We start from the raw sequence: 23,432 nt of genomic DNA, 5'->3' as shown, positions 1-23,432 counted from the left end.
GGGGGCACTGACTACTTTTTGTTGTCATGGGGTTGCTATGACATTTTTCTTCAAAGGTGGCATAGAATAGTTTTAATCCTGTGGCATGTAGCAGTCAGATAACAATAAAAAAACAATAGATTAATATAGAGTGAACTGTTTTAAAAGATGACCTGCAGAGCTACGTTTATTACTTATAACGTGGTTATAACATCATGACGAAAACCTGCTGTATATATGTAAGCTTTTAGAGTTGTACAGCTATAAATTGAGTTTTTATAATGTCACAATGGATCCACTGGGTGTGAGGCAGGAATACACCCTGGAGGAACATCAGTATCATGCAGGCATTTACACCTGGAGGTAATTTAGCATTGTCTATACGTATATCAAGATTTTCTGGGGATTAGAAAAAACTGGAGAACCCACATAGACAGTAATCATGATTAATAAAGACAAAGTGCAAACCTTTGTGTTACCATTATACATTTGACTTTACATACTGTAAACTTGCCAATTCAAATAAAAAAACTCTGTCGACATATGTGACAATCTGAATAAATGTGTATCGGTTGTTATAAAGGGCCACTGCTGGTGTCATGTAGGTCAATGTTTAACAACCTTACCAATATTTTATTGGGCAATTCTTGACCCTTGGGCCCTTGAGCAAGAGTCGTAACCCTCTCTGCCCAAAGGGGTTTTGTATCATTGCAGACCCTGCTGAGATATGCGTAGAAAGAATTTCACAGTAATGTACATGTTACAAGTTTGCCCCTTTCCTTTCCTTTCCTTTCCTTTCCTTTCCTTTCCTTTCCTTTCCTTTCCCTTCCTTTCCTTTCCTTTCCTTTCCCTTCCTTTCCTTTCCTTTCCTTTCCTTTCCTTTCCTTTCCTTTCCTTTCCTCTACTTTCCTTTCCTTTCCTTTCCTTTCCTTTCCTTTCCTTTCCTTTCCTTTCCTTTCCCTTCCTTTCCTTTCCTTTCCTTTCCCTTCCTTTCCTTTCCTTTCCTTTCCTTTCCTCTACTTTCCTTTCCTTTCCTTTCCTTTCCTTTCCCTTCCTTTCCTTTCCTTTCCTTTCCTTTCCTTTCCTTTCCTTTCCTTTCCTTTCCTTTCCTATTCTTTCCTTTCCTTTCCTTTCCTTTCCTCTCCTTTCCTTTCCTTTCCTGTCCTTTCCTTTTCTTTCCTTTTCTTTCCTTTCCTTTCCTATTCTTTCCTGTCCTCTACTTTCCTTTCCTTTCCTTTCCTTTCCTTTCCTTTCCTTTCCTTTCCTTTCCTTTCCTTTCCTTTCCTTTCCTTTCTGTTCCTTTCCTTTCCTATTCTTTCCTTTCCTCTCCTTTCCTTTAACAAGCCTCACTGAATCAGTTTCAGCTTATTATGTAAAGAAAAGCAAATATGATGGCTTTTGGCATGGTGAAGACTGACACTGGGGAGTAAACCAATGTACACAATGGAGTAAAGCATCCAGATGAAGAGACAAGCATGCTACATGACCATTGTAACATTCTGTGTCATTCAGCTGACAGTTGACTTATAATTAGGAGATGTCATGACCCTCAATGCAAGCAACACATTCATAAGGCTCCTCTGCAGGAAAGCACAATCAGGATGGCGTTGCATTTCCATGCAAGGGGTAAATAGAAGGAAAAACAAATAATGTGGACCACAAACAACCGACCAATCAGGGCAAGAAGGTGTCTACTTGATTGTCAGTCACAGTTCCTATCAATTTAGAAAGGTTTCAGTCTTGCATGAGCATTTAGGTGTTCTAGCTTAGGCAAGTACTTAGTTAGAAGAAAGCATTGAGGTTCTTTTTCTTCTTTCGGCTTCTTCCATTAGGGGTCGCCACAGCGGATCATCGTATTAGGTATTGTTTGTTTGTTTGTTTATTTGTTTGTTTGATTTATATTGTGCAGTGAAATCTTTATTCGAATTCCAGTTTCCATTTAGATGGTAAGGCTAGTTGGACATTTTAATGGTTGCATGGGATTTGTGATTTCTGAAGGAACTACAGTTTCAGGACACAAGGTTCCTAAATATTATGTTCGAAGGAAAATAATTAACTCCCAACAGTCGCAAAACTGTGTCCCAGACTCTGACTCTTCTGTACACTTAAACAGCCTTTAGGAAGCTAGGGCAGGATTTGTTTTTAAGTCCCTGAAGAGGAATAGCATATATTTTATGTTCAGAGGTGTCAGGGTCTGGAACACACTGAAACTGCTGACTCTAAGGGAGAGGGGGTCCTGTTTGTGTTTCTTGTGTCCCAAAACTGAACACAGATTCCATGCATTTATTACATTGACCTACTAGCCATGTACATTAGAAAAAGTAGAGGTTCACTTGGTAAAATATTATTCCAGTAAAAGTAAAAGTGCTCGTGTTAAGCTTGAGTAAAAGTACAGAAGTCTTGTCAGAAGTGCTATACATGATAATAAAAAGCAAGAAATAAAACAATGAACACAAATGGAATTTTTTAAGTTTAAAAGCACAGGAGAAAAGTTTTAAGCATGGATTTGAATTAAGCTAGTGTAAAAGCAGTTCTAATATGTAGTGGTAAGTTGTTCCACAGCTAAGGGCCAGCCACCGAAAAACCTTAACAACTCCTCCGTTGTAGTCAAGATAGTGGGACAGACAAGAGATATTGATCTAATTGGTCTAGATGGGTTTTAAAAAATAATTAGGCCAGAAAGGTATTTGGGGGCTTAGTAACAGCGAGCTTTCTAGACAGTAAGACACTAATAACACTAAGATCTTAAAATCGATACGGTAATGGACTGGCAACCAATGCAACAAAGTAAAATTGTTTGCAGTAATCGAGTTGTGTGGAAATGAAGCTGTGATTGACAAAAGCTAACTCTACTTAAAGTGACTGATTTATTATTGCTATAATGTGCTTTTACTATTTTTGTCACAAAGACTCAATCAATTAACTTAATCAACTCAGTTTAGGGGAAAAGACTAATGTTACTTTGAGCACACTGATCTATTTATACTATAATATTAATGAGTCAAACACTGATTGATATCTTTTAAAATTATTATGAGCCATAAGCGGAGGAGGAGGGAAAACTCGTTTTTTACTATCACTCCTGTACACTACGTATCCCTAAACTTAAAATTTTTAACTTTTTTTTCTTTGCTTATCTTAATTTCCGGCACAATCTTCGCTTTCTGGCTTCGCTTCGCCATCTAGCAGCGGCGTCTCGAGCTCGAGTACCGAGTGATCGCTCGTACCTCGGAAAACTCGTACATTATTGCACTCGAAGGTCGAGGTACCTCTGTAGTTGTTTTGAATTGTAGTGAAGTTAAAGTAAAAGTCTGTTCAAATAGAAATCAAGTACAGACACACAGAAACACTTCTTAAGAACAGTAATGAATTACATTTATTCCGTTACTGTACACCACTGATACTGAAGCAGAAAAAAAAAACAGCATTCAACACTGGGATGCATTTCCCAATTTTAGAGTTGATTTGTAAGTGAGCAGTGAAGCACCAGTTGGTATTGGGATGAACCTGTATCTACTGAGATGTACTGTATATTACTCAGACACTTGTGTGGGAGTTGAGCTGCCCGTGATCTGGATGGTTTCAAATTAAAATTGATTCAGGTTTATAGGGTTATCTTTGCACTATAGACACATCTGTATTGTATTAATGTTTGCAAAAGACCAAGCAGGTCCAAGCAGAAAGCTTTCTGAATTTGTTGTTTTTTCTATTCACAGAAACTACACTAGAAGTGATTATTTACATTGTTGGGTCTAGTCCATGCTGGTGGAAATTGCATCAAGCCAGTAGTAATTTTTTTATGCTGGATGCTCGATACTTATTCAAAATGTGTTTTATCAGTCCATTTTTATGTATGTGATCTCTGAAAATAATTTGGATGGGCACAATAAATAAATTAACAGAATACTGTGCAAAAACTGTGATAAAAAAACATTTATCACTTAACTTTACAATGCAAATATATTTGTTCAACAACAATCTCGAAGTAATAAATTGCAAGTTATCTATAACTTAAAACGCTTACTGATAATGAAGATTCACTCTTAAATTAAGATTAAAAGACTGGCAGCATGTGAAGTCATTGAGTTTGTCCTATTCAAAGTTGGCGGTGTGGCTATGAGGTGATAAAAGAGAATAAGATATAGACATGTGAGAGACAGTGCGTCGGTAGGTGTGTTACCTGAAGGTCTCGGTTTAAAATTCATTGAGCGAAGGCTGCCACGTGTCAATTACCGCACTGTCCCATCCTGTGGAAATGGACATTCACGCTTACAGCCGCGGGGGATTGCAAATGACAGTCTATTTTTATATGCATCACTGTAGCTCCATACTGTGCAGCATCACAAGATAAGCTCATGACTGGATGCGTTAGACCCCCAGAGATAAAAAACTATGCTCATTTTCTGTCTTTGGTGACTCTTCAATGTCATAGAAAATATGTGTTTTGTCTGTAACGTTGTGTAGTTGTTTAACTGTTTTAAGGGAGTTAGAAGCTTAACGGTGTTAAGATGCAGCGCTCTCACCGCTGCGACCCGGGTTCGATCCCCGGTCAGGGAACCAACCCCAGCCACTCTCAGTGCCGGTCCCAAGCCCGGATAAATTGGGGAGGGTTGCGTTAGGAAGGGCATCCAGCGTAAAACATGTGCCATATCAAACGTGCGGAGGATCCGCTGTGGCGACCCCTAACGGGAGAAGCCGAAAGAAAGAAAGAAGCTTAATGGTGTAACACAGTTCCATTGTTTTGACCTTTACCGTGTTATAAATATTTATATACAATACTATTCAAAAGTTTTAGGCAGTTGTGGAAAACTTGCTATAAAATAAAAATATTTTATTAATGCGTAAACACAAATTCATGGTAACCGCCCAAATTTGATTAACACCTAATTAATAAATTAATAATTTAAAATTGTATTATTCATGTAATTTAAAACAATTACTTAAATTACTTAAAAACATTTGGCAAGAATATTTTGTCTTCATGCTTTATGTTGAATATGGTTTTTCTAATAATAAACATACATTTGCATAAAGCATCCATATTTGTCCATGCCCATGTTGATTAGTGTATTTTTAAAAAGTGGGATTAAGTTGTGATTAATCACGAGGCAACTCATGGCAATCATGTGATTAATTGTGATTCAGTATTTTAAACGATTGACAGACCTACTTTCAAGCGTTAATATTTAGAATTGATCAATTAACAAAATGGAAAGTAAATAAACAAAAGAGAAACTCAATTCAAATCAGAATGTGGTGTGACCACCCTTTGCCTTCAAATCAGTTCTTCTAGGTGCACTTGCATGCAGTTTTTGAAGAAACTCGGCAGGTAAGTTATTCTAAACATCTTGGAGAACTAACCACAGATCCTCTGTGGATTTTGGGTGCCTAAAATCCTTTTGTCTCTTCATGTCTCCCAGTCAGACTCAATAATCTTGAGATCAGGCTCAAGACAAATTCTGCTACACCAAATATAAAAAAATTTGACTCCTTAGTCCAGATCACCCGCTGCCATTTTTTCTATGTTTTAATGCAGAGTTGAATTGCGTAGACTTGTTTAAAGGCCAAGGGAAGTAAGTATGATAAGTCTTTTATCTGCTGCATGAATTTTCCAAGGCTGCATTAAGTTTACATGAAGTTTCTTTGTTCTTCCTTAAAAATATAGCTTAAACAACACATCTTGTAACACCACCTTAGTAGCAGGTTTTGGCTGTTCCTCACACAGCTTTAAGCCTCCTACACAGCTGTTTCAGTAAATGACTGTGTTTCAACATACATAAGACGTTCATGATCATTAACACCTGCTTGGTATAACATAATAGGTTTTGCTTTTGTTCACTCACTTTACATTTAGAAAATTGATCAAAATAAACAATTAAAATATTAATTTTTGAAAGCATTCTTACTTTACAGCATTTGTTCACCCCTGCCTAAAACCTTTGCACAATACTGTATGTATGTGTTTGGATTTATTTCAGATATAGACATGATCTAAAACAAAACCCTACCTGCTGCAGAAAACACTTGAAACTATTTGAATCCACTCTTAAATATTTACAATTCATTCAAGTGAATAATTTCTCAACCAGACGCCCTGTGGCGTTTTCTGGTGACCTTTCCACCCAATTTCTCCAAAAAAAAAAAGCAATAAATACTTTTACAGAACTTAAATTTATGGCATTTGGCAGACACCCTTATCCAGAGCAATTTACATTTATCTCATCCATACATACTGATCAGCTACAGTATGGGGTTGAGGGCTTTGCTAAGGGGCACAGAAGTGGTAGCTTAGTGTGGCTGGGATTTGAACTCATGATTTTCGGAGCCAAAATCCAATGCTTTCACCACTAAGAATTAGGTTTAAAATTGTGAATTTATATTTATAACATATTCCAGGAAGTTTCCAGAATGATTTTTTTTTTGGTTGTATTAAAATGAATGCAGCTAACTATTTCAAAACATTAATATCTTTCCCAAAGAATAGAACTGTTGTTGTATTAATAATAATAATAATAATAATAATAATAATAATAATAATAATAATAATAATAAAATAAATAAGAAAAGTCATTTAGACACAGTTTTTTAGAATCTATCTATCTTGCAGTATTGGTGTTCATCAAAATGGGGTCCAGTAAGCAGAATATTATTAAAATGATCGTATAGAGCTTAGTAGGGTGGATTTAATTATATTTGCAAATTCTTTTGGATTTGTTGCATGGCACATAATTCTGGTCTAGCTCTAGTCTTGACTTTGGTATATAAACCTGAGCTTGGACTATATAAGCCCACTCACATGCCATGTCACATAATCTCTGTACATAAATTTCATTGTCTTGCAATTCTTTGTATTTGTTATTACTTAAAATAAAAGATTTGTATTTGCATCTACGGTACATAAAGATGAAAAAAGTACCTCAGATTCATATATGCATTTGTGTCCATTTTGAACACATTATTCGTTCAATCCAAATTTATGTGCAGTTACATTTTGCAGTATATCCTAATGCTCAGGATCAACAATGTCTGCCTCACAGTGGTCTCATATCAGTTTCACAATAGTTCTCTTTTCTGTAACTATTCTGCTTATAAAGCATGATGTTCCTGAAATGTAGCACATACAAGTCACAAAGCAGAAAATGCTAAAGACTTCAAAATCCTCAAGGCGAATATTTCCCATATTCAATGTGAGCTAATGCAAGAGAACATTACCGCAAAAACCTTTCACGGATAAAGGCGGCTCTTCGTTCACGTCTGTCAGATGTCGAGGCGTAGCGATCAGAAGCGAGATGTTCTGTCATAACGTGCGTACAAAAACAGGCCCAAAACGTAAGTAATTGAGAGGCAGTGATATTGCTAAGCTGTACTTCTCAGTCACTTGCAGGGATGTGGGGCCAGATGGAGGTTAAATAGGAGCTGCTGTGCACCAGGCTTCTTGCCAGTCAAATGTGATTGCTATGAGGTGCAAATTAACAACAAATTAAACAGGTAATTAAACAGTCAATCAATGTGACATATTCCACTGTGGAGCCAGGTAAAGCAAAGCCAGAGGGGTGAAACCGTGTGAAAAATGGGCTGTACAAGCCAATATTAAATTGCAGTGTATGCTTTATTTACAAGACGATCACAGCCAGCCTTTAGTGGATTATCAGAACACCATATCAATCTCATTGCTTAGATATTCCTATGATTTCTGCTGTCATTTTTCACTTTAAGAAGAAGTCTACTGTTAAAAACAATGGATTATATCTGTATATAGTATTGGTACAGTATTTGTCCTTGATAATGATGTTGCATACAGTGGTGGGCGGGTCAGGGTGAACAAAGCCTTCTCTGCTGGCCTAAACACTATCCGAAGCACTGACCTACATTTACAACCTAAATTCTACTATTTGTTCCATAAAATTGTAATAATTTATTCCCAATAGTTTATTCTCTTCATTTCGTAGAGTTTCTCTTGACTGCTTCCAGTACGTGTATGTGGATGTTAGATTTTTTTGTCCCATCAGATTTCAGCCTCTATGTGCTGTCATATTAATCTAATCTGCCCAGGGCCTTCAAAGTCAATGCTGCCGGTCCTTTTACCATAGTCTCCTTAAGAAAAAGCTCTGTTTTTTTAACCAATCAGATTTCATATTCGCCTCACAGGGCAGCTAGCCGGCCCAGAATAGCATCAGCATTTTTCTGTCCTCTGATTAGTTGGTTAGAGGGAAACTGTTGCAGCCAAGTTCGACTGGCAAAACACATCTGTAGCTCTGCACACATTAATACAGCTGAGTTAGACTTTTTTATGCCTACAGAGGAAGAGAAATTGATTTGGTTTTAGACATACTAAAAATACATTTTAAAGAAAAGCTAGACATCGTAAAGAGAGATCGGCCATCCCTGAAGCTAGCTAGCTTGTCTCAACCCGGGAAAGGGTTTGTTCACCACTTCCAGACCAGTGAATACCACTGATTTAAAGCCTCTGAGGAGCACTGCAAATTATGCATCTTTGGTAAGTAGGTTGTATTTTATAAAATTTGTTTATGTTTTTGTCATGTTATTAGACAAATATTGATTCTGAACTGCTCCAGATGATGTAGGTGCACAGTTTGGGTTGTAGTGTAGAGGTTTGGAGTTGTCTTAACTGGGTTTCTTGCTTTAGTAAAATGTATAGTCTCTGTAATTGCGACGTGATAGTGGTGGTATTAAGAGGTGGATTCATTCGGGTTAGTCCTCACTAAAGGCCCAGGTACCAAATGCACAGCCCGCCACTGGTTGCATACAGTTTTTTAATTACTACAGCATATAATAGCTATAGAATATAGCATAATATAACATTTTCTGTACAATATATAGGCCAAGACAGGCGTAATTTTTTAACATATGGCTGTTCAATCCCATTTTGGTGAGAGTATGCTGATTATTATAATTTTTAATTTCAAATAATTAGTCAGCAGCCGTAAATGACATGTTTGCGTTAAGACGCTTGTTCTAGTATGTCATCGTTACTATGTTAACAGATGATTTAAAGGGACATATATAGCAGATGTTCCACATAATGCAATGCTAATAATAAACTGATTAAATAGAAGAACTTTTTTTCTTTTACATATTATGCAATGCATATATAAATATATATATAATCTTATTAGGTGTAAGAAAGAGAAAGAGAGAGAGAGAGAGAGAGAGAGAGAGAGAGAGAGAGAGAGAGACTGGTGATCTGAAGACTGATCATAGGTGCTCTATGATGATTAGGATAATTAGTGATAATTAGGAACTAACTTGTCTTATAGATGTTCCACAAACTGTAATGGTACAATGTGTCAACCATCAGTGTGTCAGGATTATGCCAAGAAACAGAGACTACATTTTCCACAAGCCACGGCAGTGTCACATTTCACATCACATATCTTTCTGCATCTGATTCTCATTCACAATATATACCATTTGTGTATACCGGTAACTGAAGCTGTACTCTTGTCTTTCGTTTGTTTTCCCATCCTATTGCATTTTTATATGTTTTTTAGTTTTTATTTTGTGCAGAAGATGTTATATAAAATTCTTTGCATTTGCATTCATGTCCCACTTCTTACCATGACACAGTGTACTAAACATGTCTTATCACTGGCCAATTGCCAATTGGTATTAAAGGAATATAACACATAGGGATGCTGCTACAGAAATGTGATGGTATAAATTGCAGAGTGATGGTGCTTTGCTTTGCTTTTCTCAGCATCACACCACACAATCATTGATTACATACCTTGAAATAAATTGATGGCTGATGAAATATGAGATTTTTAAAGCTGTTTAGTTGTAATGATAAATATGAGCTACATCTTCTTTCTCTCCGACCCATGTGAGCCGTATCGTCAAGAAGCTTGCTTTGTGCTCAGGGGCATTGTCATGCTGGAACAGGTTTCGTTCTCCAATATGAAGTAAAGAGAAAAATTTAATGGTAATACATCCTAAGACATCCTGTAGAATGTTGTGCCTTATACTTTGTGGTAACAGTTTGGGAAAGAATTACATAGGGCTGGAATACTGTGTCCCGATACTTTTAGGACTTTCTAACTATATAACTACAAACTTAAAAATTATGACATGGCCTTTATTGATAGAGTAAACATTTTACCCATTGGCAAATTGCCATTGAGAAATGAAACGCTTTGAGGTGAGCTGTCATTCAAAAACAATCTCTGTACATCAGTATATATATATATATATATATATATATATATATATATATATATATATATATATATATATATATATATATATATATATATATGATCACAGTGAAAAGTCTATGCTATTATTTGAGTTCAGTGCTAGAGATTTTGCAGTGCAAGTTCACTCTTACATGATGGTTTAGTGTAAAATTAAATGCCACACAACCGTCTGGTAAATATTTACTTCATAGTGCCATGTGCGATTTTTTAGGATGCTGTTCTATTGAATGACATTTTTAGGTAATTTCAGAGAGCACAGTTTGTTCTAGTAAAACAAGGCTGTTTTAGCTTTCGCTAGTCGATAAAGGGCAGTTCATGAAGTTATAAATCTCTCAGCACTCTCTTTAAACGCAGCAGGATCACACAGCAAAAAAATGGCAACTGATTAACTGTTGCTCATCATTTTATTACCGAATACGTTGACCAGTAATTCATTACCAGGCACAAACAATTTCAAACTCACAATAGTTTCGAATTCAGACAGAATCCACTGTCAAAATGTTTTATATTTATTTATGTCCAGCTCAGAGTTGAAGAATAACACGTCCACCAAAACGTAGACATCTGTATTTAGAAAAAAAACATGAAGAAAATGTCAGTTTGTTCATGAAAGAAGGCTTTTTTTTTAATCAATTTTGTGGAGATTTTAGATCTCACCATAACAGCAGTATGTTTTTTTTTTTTTTCTTGTAATGATTTTGTTTTTAAAGGTAGTCCTATTCATGAACACAGTTTAAAGCACTAGTTGAGAGCTTACACTGAAATGCTGTGAATAGCAGCCTAATGCATGTGGGTTCAAAATTCTTCACCCCCTTCGGCATGGCAGCCCAAGAAAAATTTATGGGTCTCTTTACCAGGCCCCGCTGGGCCACTAGGTTCATTCTTTCACGCTATAAATGTGTACATTATATAAGTAACACAATCAGCCATTTTCCAAACAGATCACCATGCAAGAGAGAATGCACTTTAGCCTAGCACGCTTTTTTCATTCGAGCACGCGTGTGTATGTGTGTCTGTGTATGTATGTGTGCCCACACAAAATGCTCAATGGTCCAGTATCCATTATCATTTGTTTCCCACGTTTACTGTTTATATGTTTAGGCTTTATACGTTTCCATCACTGAACACATTTGCGCTCTGCCCCTCGCACCCGCTTCTGATCTATGGCTATGATTTGACTGAGAGAAAAGGCAAGTAGGAAATTGAAAAAATGGCAGCCATATATTGGAAACTCAGCGCTGATTATAAAGTGAGAGGCAAAACAAAAAAGGTTTGCATTTTTCCCCAAAAAAAAAAAGGAAAAAAATAAAACGCAGCAGGTGCTACTGACAGGTGTCTGATTGCGACTTTGTAGTAGACTTTAAAATGGCAAACAAAATGAGGACGGCATTTGTGAATGGAATCGAGGCTCACAGATGCTGTTATGCGATCTCTGAATGCAGCGCAGTGAATGGCGCAGGTGCTGCACAGAGACCGATAGCGAGACACATTGCTTCTAGGTTGCCACGAAAAAAAATCCACAGTCTCAGTGGTTTTCCGTAGAGGTGAAAATAGGTTAATGCCTTATTTAGCAGTAACGCTCATTAAAAAGTGCTTTTCAAACCAGGTTGTTACTTCCGTAGCAGTATTAAAAACACGTTTACAATAAAATAAACAGATTCCCGTTAAGAGTATTAAAGAGTAACAGTAGTATCTGTGATCTGTTGCGTATAATTTGGTTTATCAGGCCAATGCAGGGTGATGGATAAGATCACAGACAGCACTGAGTGCAACTTCAGCATCCTGAGTGCCATTCAACCTGCTGAGAGGATGACATATCCTGTCAGCTCTCTTCATCCTGATGTCCTCATTATCCTCCTCTTCCTTCTCCTGTCCTGCTGATGTGCTTCCTGAGACAGGAACCTGAGCCTTCTGATTCCGAATAAGAGCCAGAAATGTGCCACTCTTTCTTGAGCATTGCGTTCTGACAGAAGTGGAAAGGACTTAAGGAACTGTACTTGACCTAATCATTTTCGGGAAATCGTACTTTACTTAAGTATAATTAAACAATATCGCATGAGTAAGAGTGCGGTTATACTGAATATTGGCACAGCTGTGATTAGCTCATAGGCACGAGGCTTCAATGCGAGTGCTGCAGCTAATTACTGGGCACTGAGTAATGATATTTCTCCTTAAATAGCGATCCCTGGCTGGTATTTTTTTGTTAATTCCCTCTAGTGTTCATGATTACACATTTGTATCCACTGTATAAATTTGTGTGTGGGCAAAATGTGTTATTTTAGTGAGATTTGATGTTGGTTTTTTCAAGGTTTTCCAGTGTCCTTTTGCATTTAAAATACCTATGTTTGAATGGATGGCCTTCAAATCAGGAGGTTCTATATATGAAAGAATAAAGTAACAAAGTCTATAACCTTTAACCAATCAATATCCAGAGAAATATTTCCCAAGAACTCTTTGTGACACAGCATTTTTTTACCCAGTGAACGATCTGTACGTGTAGAAACCCGTGATTGGCTAGCTCCCCTCTAAACTAAAAGGCAGCAAGGACTAACTCATCCTTTTCCTGCCCGATGACAGCATTGTCAATCACTGCTGTGAAATAATCCTCTGCCTGCGTAGGATTCATCCCCTTCTGTGAAGACTAGATAACAGCACACCTCCATCCACCTGAATGGCATCAAACGTTAAATCTGTCTATCGCAGTCATGTCAGGAGACTGACAGCAGTCTAATCACCATCCCGCTGCCGTGTCATAACGAGCGCCGGCTTCATTGACCGAGGCATGTATGGTGTCGAGGCTGAATGTGTAGGGGTTGCGAGCTTTCTTGTGATGGAGTCATTAGCTGCTGGTTCAAGCATGAACCACGGTAATGACCCTCTCTAATGAAGGAATTCCACTCGCAGAATTCGAAAATGTGTTTTTCACTTTGGCGAGGTGTGCTTGGCGGAGAGATTTAGATTGAGAGGATTGAACCTTAGTGCATTAATAAAGTCCAAACATTCAGTACTTAGTGTTTTTGCAGTTACTGGATGTGGATGTGTGGCACTCCTGTGTATATGTTGCTAGAAACTAGTTTTTAAAACAGAGTAGGTGGAGCTTAAAACCTTTAAGTCACAGTTACTAATTGGGAAAATCCATGACTATTTTTTTTTTGTGTGTGTGTTGAGTTTTACTATTTTATAATGGTACAGTACAAAAAATAGGTAATGTAGATGTATTTCATCCAAAAATAACGAAATTATGTAAATAATTTTCTAAGGGTTCCTAGTGGTTAGGATGCGGTGCTCTCACCCCTGCGGCCCGGGTTCGATTCCGGGTCAGGGAACCTACCCCAGCCACTCTTAGTGCCGGTCCCAAGCTTGGATAAATCGGAAGGGTTGCGTTAGGAAGGGCATCCAGCTTAAAAACGTGCCAAATCAAACATGCGGATGATCCGCTGTGGCGACCCCTAACGGGAGAAGCCGAAAGAAAGTATGTAAATGATCTTCTGATTGAAATGTAATCTCTCCCTATAAGATCTAGATAACATTTTAGCAACCTTATTTAATTTATTTTGTTTTCTTTTTTATAAAATTTAATTTGTAGCATTTTCTTTCTTATAATGTTCTAGTATAAAATTATAAAACAAACATTTATTTCACAGATTTTTCCACTTACAACCACCACCACATTGAAATTAGTAACTGAGGCAAAAATGCTTTAAACACTCTAATTGTCAGTGTTTGTCATTATGACATACACTATATGGACAAAAGTATTAAGACACCTGAGGTTTCCCTCAGTATGTGGTTCTATCCGAAACTGTACAACAAAGTTGAAGTCACACAAATGTATAGGATGGGGGTAAAATTACATTTCTCTTTCACTTGAACTAGGAGTCTCAAACCTGCGTCAGCATGACAATGTCCCTGTTCACAAGCTCCATTAAGATCGGTTTACATGGGCTGCAGTAAAAGATGTTGAGTGGCCTGTTATAGAGCTCTAATTTAAACCCTTCTGAACACATTTGGGATGAATTGAAATGCTGACTGCACTCCAGGCCTCCTCACCCTACATCAGTAGCTGACTTTACTAATGCTTTTGTGGCTGAAGAGCACAAATCTTCACAAGCACTCTCCAAAAACTAGTCTAACATCTTCCCAGAGAAGTGGAAGTTAGTGCAGTATAACAGTTAATGGGGACTAAATGTGGAATGGGATGTTCAAAAAGCACATACGAAACCTATGGTCAGGCGTCAAAAACATTTTGCCCAATTAGTGTTTTAATGACCAATTCGCTTTTGAAAATCCTAATACTTATTAGAGTGTGAAAATTCAATGACATTGTATATTTAAAAGTATTTTATCCAAATGATTTTAATACCAAAATGACTCCTTATATTGCTAAATTCATGAAACGCTCATTCATTCTTAACATTCTTAGAGAATATTACAGAGGAATTGATTAAAACCTTGATAACTGTCAGATAATTTTTTTTTTTTTGGATTTTTGTTTATACTAAAAACTGAGACTCAAAATAACATTTGTATAACAGCATGCGGCAGGTACTCAGTAATATTTATTTATTTATTTTTAGCAGTGTGTTAAAACAACAAAGCAATACTGGTTCCAATCAGCTATCTTGCAAATAATTTTCTCTGGAATGTGTTCACGGTGAAATCAATGTTTTTCATTTTAACATCATGTCAGGGAGTGGAAATGGAGGGGGATGCAAGTGCAGGCTAGAAAACCTGACACCACCAAAGAAACAAGCATGAACATATTCTTGACAACAACAAAAAAAGAAAACAGTATATGACCAGGTCATGTAATGTCCTTGGGCTGATGGAAAATGGTAGATATAGTATGGCCCTGATAATGGCACTGACATGTCATGGTGTTATTTTGTTTTGTACAGTATGTAAATTGACATTAAATTGAATGCATAATCTTCAACTAACAAAAGGGTTGCAATAATATTGTTGAAATAATATTATTTTATCTAAGAAATGCAGTGAAATACAAGTTTTTTATGATGTCTATTAGTACTGAGCTGCTCATGTCAAGATCGCCATTTTTGGCATTGTATTGTACAGCGGCAATAAAAAGTATTTTTCTACGTTTTAACCTGCATGTCATATCTTTTGTCCCCGTGCTTCCTCAGGAGCTACCCAGATAATAACAGGTATAATTTATTTACTTCTCTGCCATTGTTACCATTGTATATAGTGTATATATTCAATGTTTGTAGTGCATTTTTGTAGTGCATTGTTGGCTTGTTTGGTTGCATGTCCTATAACTAACACATTAAGTACCATACAAGTACCATGCATGCTATTTTCTGACATTTGTGTTATTTCAAAGCAAATTGTGTTCCTAACCTTCCCTTTCAGGAGTTTATAAGTGTCACAGGTTAAAGGGTTTAAAGATCAGTTCACGTTTTAATAAAAGATGTTGGGTGAAATATCTCGGTACGTCCAGTACCATCTGTACCATCTTTCTTGGTAATAAAATAACCTAGTACAAGAAAAAGGTAAACGAAGAAATTTTGTTGTATGAGTCGACCTAACAACCCTGCGGGGAAAATGTATTTCTACCAGAAATAAATGGAAATATTCACTTTAACACTCGCATCATCCGATGCGTAATAATCTATGTTGAGCATTTCCTTCACAATAAACCGTGGCAGTGATGCGAAAGATTACAGCATCCTCCCACACATGCCCAGAGAGTTTTCTGTGCCTCACTACCCAGTTCAGTTAAAAGAAAAAATCAGCATGAGTACAAGTGTATTCACAGGGCACACATGAATAGGTCAATTTCGGTAGCATTTCAATCCATTTTATGCAGTGCGGCAACAAATAGAAAAGAATGAAAATCATTTCCAATCCTGATCAATTTTGGCCGGCTGTCACTAGAAAGATCAGGGCCCATTCTTTAGAAAATACATTCCAGAGCTGAATGGATTGGCATCTTAATACTTCTTCATTTTTTTTTTATCTTTGGTTTAAAACATGAAGGACAAACTTCCCTTCTTTGTACTCTTTCATAGGAGAAAAATATTCAGACAATATTCCATCTAGAACTGCAACATTCTCCACTTTATAACCTTTATACTGGCAAGCAGCCATGTTGTGGGTTTCAGGGTAAATAAATCTGAAAGTTTAATGTGATGGGTATTTGTGTACAAAAGGTTTTTGGCAGATGTAATCTGATATTTTATAAACTATATGGAGCTGAAATCATACACTTTTATAGGAGGCTTTTGCACATGGTACTACTGTATTACATTTGTATGATTGCTAAACATTTTCCAGCATGATGTAGGGTGGCCCACCCAATGGCCCAACAATGGAATCCACTGGCGTGGGTAAAGGTATGCTGCGTGTTAGTCTTTCTCACGCTGCTGTAAAATATGAGTAAAATGGATATCAATTTTGCATGAATCCAATTTTATTACCTCTAATCTGACTCCAATTTATAATAAAGATTTAACTTGAATATATAACTTATTCAAGCTGATCACCTTATTGGTTGTATTTTTTCTTTAATTTGAATAGATTATTTTAAACATTCCATCTTTTAAATTAATCATTCATTATGGAAACGGAGTCGCTTGGTAATGATACCTGCTCATGGAGGCAAATTGGCCAGTCCGAATCTCAGTCAGATGGTATAATGGTAAACTAATATTCTTTAAGTAGACTGCTTAATGCTTGCTCATGCATAAAGAATAATTGATATAGACACTTGGTCATAACTTGCTAAGTCAGTAAGAGCCACTACACATGCTCCCAGACACAAACTGGCCAGTCTGAATCTTAGTCAGAAGATATAATGGTAAACTAATATTCTTTAAGTAGGCAGCTCAATGCTTGCTCATGCATAAAGAATAATGTATTTAGCCACTTTGTTAAAACTTGCTTAGTCAGTGATATTCAGATATCAGAAGTTGACAAAGTAGTCAATGACTACTACTATTCAATGACAAAGGCCCAGAAGAGAGAAAGTTATTATAACAGCAAATGGGGATAAAATCTGGAATAGGATGTGCACACGGTTTGGGCTGGTTGATTGTCCACATAATTTTGCTTATACTAATCAGCCATAACATTAAAAACAATATGCCTAATGTTGTGTAAGTCTTGCTTTTGCGACCAAAAAAGATCTTCCGCATTAGATTCCACAAGTCCTTTGAATGTGTGATGTGGGATCTGGCCTCCATGGATTAGACTAACACATCCTACAGATGCTTGATTAAATTAAGATCAGGGGAATGTAAAGGCCAAGTAAGTACTTTTAACTCTAATTTGATATTCTTGAAACATTCCCTAAAGTTTTAATTGTGTGAAACAAACATACAATTCTTAAAGTGTGGAAGGGCGCATTATCTTGCTGCTCTAGATTTCTCTAGAATTCTCTAGAATTAGGCTTCGGTCAAAATCCCTCAGATCCTTACACTTGGGAATTCTTTTTTCTCTAATGTACATCAACTTCCAGATCTGACTATTCACTTGGTGCCTAATTCCCCTTGACAGGTGCCATTGTAACAAGATAATCCATAATATTTATTTCACCTGTCATTGGTTTTAATGTCAGGCCAGGTCAGTGTTAGAACTGTTTCTGTAATCAGACTCTCCCAGAAATCCTATTTACACCATTCTCATGGTGGACATTCTGCTAAATGCCGCAAATGTAAATGTAAATGTAAATGACATTCAAAACACGAAATGCTTTATGAGTTCTTCTCAAGGTTTCTTCCTTCTTCCATTGCCACTGTCGCTTCTGGCTCGCTCATTCGAGATTTAAATCTACATCTGTACTGTTGGAAAGCTTCCAGTAGGTGCTTTGACACTTGGCTCAACACTGCACCCAGTACCCATTATGAACTTGTTGGGGGGAGGGGCTCATAATCAAAGGTTGAATTTCACGTTAAAGAAATTCTGCAGATAAAGAAGTTAAATTATGCCATATGTGCCTTTTTTGCATGCAGTGCACTGTCGAGTGTGAAAAAGACCTAAATCTACATATAAAAATGTAATTAAAGCGAAGAAAAGAACCAAGTCTTAGACATATATTTAAAAAAAGATTAATTAATTCCTACATTGTTGAACATTCATTAAAAAAAAACATGTTTTGGCCATTTTTTACATTTCTGTCATATAATGAATGTATTCCTTTTACTTGGAGAGTGCCCAACTAAGCAGGCACATATTAATCAAACCTTTTATAAAGCATTAAGTAATGACCACATTGCTAATTTGTATCCACGCCACACATTTCAATTATACTTTTGCATTCACAAGCAGACACACTGTATTTAATATATAATGTTATGCCCACAGTGCTAACCACACAATTAGCATCTCCATTGATCCTGATGGTTTAGATCAAGTGTGGTATTTGTTCTCAGGTTGAATGTTAGAAGGGCTTTTGAGCTGTGGTTTGTAGCGAGATGGGAACAGAACAGCATGCGCTCCTTTGAGCTTTGATGAAGGGGTTTGTGTGCTGCTCCTCCTCCTCCCTTTTCCTTCCTTCAAGCACACACACTATTACAACACTCCTCTGACCCTTACCTAATTCTCCTGCTCGATCATCTATCCAAGGATAAATCCAGGACACTGCATTCTTTTTCAGCATGGCCTACTAGGCACACTGCAATGACTTGTTGCTGGATGGTTGAGCCTATTTGAAGTAAGAAGGAAATGTTGCTGTGAGCAAACAAGGCAATAGAAGTTCACAAAGGAGCTCTTTGTTTCTTGAAGATCAAGTTAACTTGTTAATTAAAACTTATTAACCAGCTTCAGTTATATACTACATATATCCCACCCAACTTGTTGGTAGCCACAAAGTTTAGAGCAGAGACTTGTATAGGATTTCCCTTCACTGGAACTAAGAGCCTTAATCCTGTTTCAGTGTGGTAATGTGCAACACGAGCTCCATGAAAACATGTTTTAAAGTGAAAGGTTGAAGTGAACGAAGAGAGCACAAGTGGCATGAACAGAGTTCTGACCTCAACCACACGGAACACATGGAATTCAGTCCTCAACTAGCATCAATACCGTACAATTCTCAACAGTTATGCTCAAACATCTGGTTGAATACCATCTCAGAAGAGTGGAGGTTATTGAAAGCAAGGGGGAAGCTTTCAAAGCTAACTCTGGAATGGAATGTTTAAAAAGCGCATTTGAGTGTTAGGGTCAGATCTAACAGGTAAGCACTATCTAGCCACTTGTGTATGCATGAACTCACAGATGAGAGAGAACGATATTATATATATATATATATATATATATATATATATATATATATATATATATATATATATATATATATATATATATATATGAGAGAGAAAGAGAGAGAGAGAGAGAGAGAGAGAGAGAGAGAGAGAGAGAGAGAGAGAGAGAGAGACACACACACCCCTTCCTAAAAGCATGGCCATTTTTGGTGGTTATTTGCAGTGGCAAATGCTTAGATCAAACACTTTACTGTTGTGCCACTTGGGAACCTGTGGTGTTAGTTACCAGTTTAAAGATTTTTTAGGTTTCTGGGCTTCTAAAACATTGGACTGGCCCACAAACTTGAGCTTTTATTTGTCTGGAAAAAACATGCATTAGAAATAAATCATGTAATGATTTGTCATTATGAATGTCAGTTTTTGGTGCAATGCCTAATGTAGTTATTCCTGCTTAATTCTGTGTTACCTCTAAGGGCCTAAATTAATATTCAACACTCTTATAACAACATAAAGTATTAGTTTGACTGTAGTGTTTCAATTAAACATAGTTGTTACTAAATAATAGTGTTGAGTTCAAGACCACCACTGCAAAGACAGAGTCTAGACCAAGACCATAGTCTTGACTGCAGGGCAAGACCAGGAATCAGAAGAATCTAGGGAAATTGTTGGTTTGCAGTAGCTCACAGAAGATTAAAGTGAGGATTAAAGTACAAGTAAAATATACATGTTTAGGTGACATAAAATTTAGATTACAATGAGTGTTATTCAAGTTATTGCACATGTAACAATTATTATTATTATTATTATTATTATTATTATTATTATTATTATTATTATTATTATTACACTGAAATTGTTGCACATAATTACCCAAGATATTGCCATTATATAGGTGTGGCATGAAAATCTATAACTTTTTCTATATCGTCTATATTGATATCGTGGACCACCTGTTTAACACTCAGAGGGAGGAGTTATATAGTTTGATGGCCACAGGCAAAAATGATCTTCTGTGGCGCTTTGTGGTACATCCTCGTTGTAGGAGTCTATCGCTGAACATACTCCTCAGACTGTCCAGTGTTTTATGTAGTAGACTCCGTCATGTAGTAAACTCCGTCGTTTAAGATGGAATGTACCTATGACAACATCCTCTTTTCAACACTATTATTAGAGAGTCTAGCTTCTCCCCAACAACATCACTGGTCTTGTGGATCAGTCTGTTGAGACCATCACCAGACATGGCAAAGTCTATATCAAGATTAATCCAGATGCTCAGAGCTTTTCCTACAATGTTTGCAGAATAATTTTGACCAAACATGAATTTTTTCTTGAATTGACCTAAATATCTACTCTACTCTAAGTGTGTGTCCCGGTCCCCTGGTGGTCTAGTGGTTAGGATGCGGCGCTCTCACTGCTGCGGCCCGGGTTCGATCCCCGGTCAGGGAACCAACCCCAGCCACTCTTAGTGCCGGTCCCAAGCCCGGATAAATGGGGAGGGTTGCGTTAGGAAGGGCATCCAGCGTAAAACATGTGCCAAATCAAACGTGCGGAGGATCCGCTGTGGCGACCCCTAATGGGAAAAGCTGAAAGAAAGTTACTCTAAGTGTGTGTCCATGTTAGGTGCTGTTGAGGTAATTCATGTTGACTTATGATGAATGGATATTTCGAGTTACTTTTCCTAGAGTTTTCATGTCAGGATACAGAAGTAGTTTGCCACGCTTTTCCTTTGCACAGTTAATCTTGGTGATGCTCTTGTCACTTGCATGTAATCATCCACACTGGCCCATTTTTTGCTGCCCAGTATGTCATGTGGCTAACAGCATGAAAAGCCTCAAGCTGTATAAACAGTTTGATAGGCAATTAGGTAGTACATAGTCACTTGAAATTTGTAGGTGCTGTACAATTCTACATGCAGAGAAAGTTGTTTAATTTTTGCACTGTATTAGAACACAACTTTTCATTGGATTAATGTTTGATGTTAATTCATATTTTGAGTCTTTGTTTTCTAAGACCAAGACAAACCAGAGTAACATATCACTCAATTTGATGACAAGCCTTTTGGTCAGTCTCAAGTACCACAACACTTCTGAACATGGGGGCGAATTGTTCTCTGCAAATCGCGCTTAGAAATGGCTCTTAAACCCAGAATCGTTGAGGATTATCCAAAGCCTAAAACACATCTGTCTTTATTTATCTAACTATCATAGCTCAAACAACATAGAACAAACGCTTTTGGTGGATTCAATAATTCAGTGTTTTTTATGGGAAAACAGAAAAGAGGAGAATTAAAGCGTTTTATTGGATTTGTTCTTCGAGAATATTTTTTTCCCCCCCAGAAGAAAGTGGGTTAAAACCTTTTCCTGAGCCATTGACAGCCCTCCAAGCCTGGAGGTTTCATTAAGCCAAGCCTGGAGGTTTCATTTATTTATTTATGTTTTCTTTTTCTACCCCCTCAGTGTGAAACCACGAGTCGTGGATGTTTAACCTCAGGCACGGTCACAGTTTGCAGCAACGCAGCATATCTAGCATGTCTATGGCACCCTGTTCTCCCTCGCTGTGCTCGCTAATACCCATTCATGAAGAAAAGCAATATTATATCCTATATTCCTACACGAGCAGCACATAATAGTGTTGTTTACTTGCTTTATTTCCAGTGGTGGAGTGTTGTACTGTGACTAGGCCAGGTGATTTGTGAATCATGTTAGTTAAGCTGTTTTCACATTTATTTCTTTTTTCCATGCCTGTTGAAGTAGGAAAATTGGGATTCTTTTCGTAATCTTTCTTAAATATTAAAGGGGTTTTGAGGTGGCTGATTGCTCGATCATGAGAATTTGCATCGCTTGTTTACTTTCCAGCTATCGTTTAAGGTTGCCTTTCTTATTGTGTGGGAGTTTAAGGTATTTAAAAGCATTCTCTGTTGTTGTTTTTTTTTTTTGGATGTGTGGGGATCAAAATCTAAAAACCAGGTGATGTGTGTTCTCAAAAAAAATGTAATAAATTGAGCTAAAATGATTGAGTCTGTTGCTGATTCTAATCAGCAACAGTTGTAAAAGGTTAGACTTGGTGTGTGGGAGAAGGTGGGTGGTTATGTTTATGCTTGTGTGTGTGTGTGTGTGTGTGTGTGTGTGTGTGTGTGTGTGTGTGTGTGTGTGTAGGCTTACATGGTAAGCATATATTATGCCATCTAGAGCTTAGTGTTGATTGCCAGCCTCCATCACCATGTGTTTAGATGAAGAGGTCTGATAAAGCTCTGCCTTGAGCGCCAATTACCAGTTTTTTCTTCTTCTGGCTGTGATATGCAGTACTGCTTCACATTCACTAGTAAAACACACGGCCATATAACAAATCAATACGTCCAAAACACCAATCTTTTAAATACAGTACCTATGCATTTCCTTCTATGTAAATCTATCAGTTTTTGCTTATTGCAACATCTTTCAACAAATATTGGTCCAATAACTTTACCATCCCTATGGGGAAGTGGTAGCTCAGTGGTTAAGATTTTTGATTTCTGAATAAAAGGGAGTGATTATAAATCCCCAACACCACTAAGCTGCCACTGCTGGGCCCTTGAGAAAGACCCATAACTCTCAACTATTCAGTTGTATAAAGTGACAAAACATGCTCTGCATAAAGGCATCTGTAGGATTTCAGTTTCGTCTATTTCTGTATAATTATAATAATTATTACAATTTTTAAAGCTTGTACATTAGTGCATGTTTCTAATGTCCACTTTGAGTTAACCTAGAGAAAATGTTGCATAAATAATAATAATAATAAAAGGAAGAAGTAGAAGAGAAAGAAGAAGAAAGAAAGTTCACTATTAGAGTATTGATTGCTTATGCTGTCCTCCTATTGGTGGCTTAAAGATGACTGTCATGGCAACACTGCCAGATTATTGTAGTTGACTACAATTAGTTATTATACCACTAGATCAGTTGTCACTATGCACATTATGTTGTATGTAAAAAAAAAAAAAACATCAACAACTGATGACCAAAAAATAATTGTACAG

General features: G+C 37.0%; 1 protein-coding gene across 4 annotated transcripts in view; it reads left to right on the top strand.

The window, feature by feature from the left end:
* Nucleotides 1-23,432, top strand: part of cadm1b (cell adhesion molecule 1b) — a 190,027-nt gene that overhangs the window by 103,357 nt on the left and 63,238 nt on the right. For 2 of the 4 annotated variants that reach the window (XM_083549454.1, XM_083549452.1), the window contains exon 2: nucleotides 15,341-15,361. The exons of the other annotated variants lie outside the window; for them this stretch is intronic. In XM_083549454.1, coding sequence (XP_083405580.1) covers nucleotides 15,341-15,361 — 21 coding nt within the window. The remainder of the gene's footprint in view (nucleotides 1-15,340; nucleotides 15,362-23,432) is intronic. 4 annotated transcript variants of the gene reach the window in all.

Source organism: Silurus aristotelis, assembly GCF_946808225.1.
Source record: "Silurus aristotelis genome assembly, chromosome: 8".
NCBI classification, from domain to species: domain Eukaryota; kingdom Metazoa; phylum Chordata; class Actinopteri; order Siluriformes; family Siluridae; genus Silurus; species Silurus aristotelis.
This window is presented reverse-complemented; position numbering and strand designations above follow the sequence as displayed.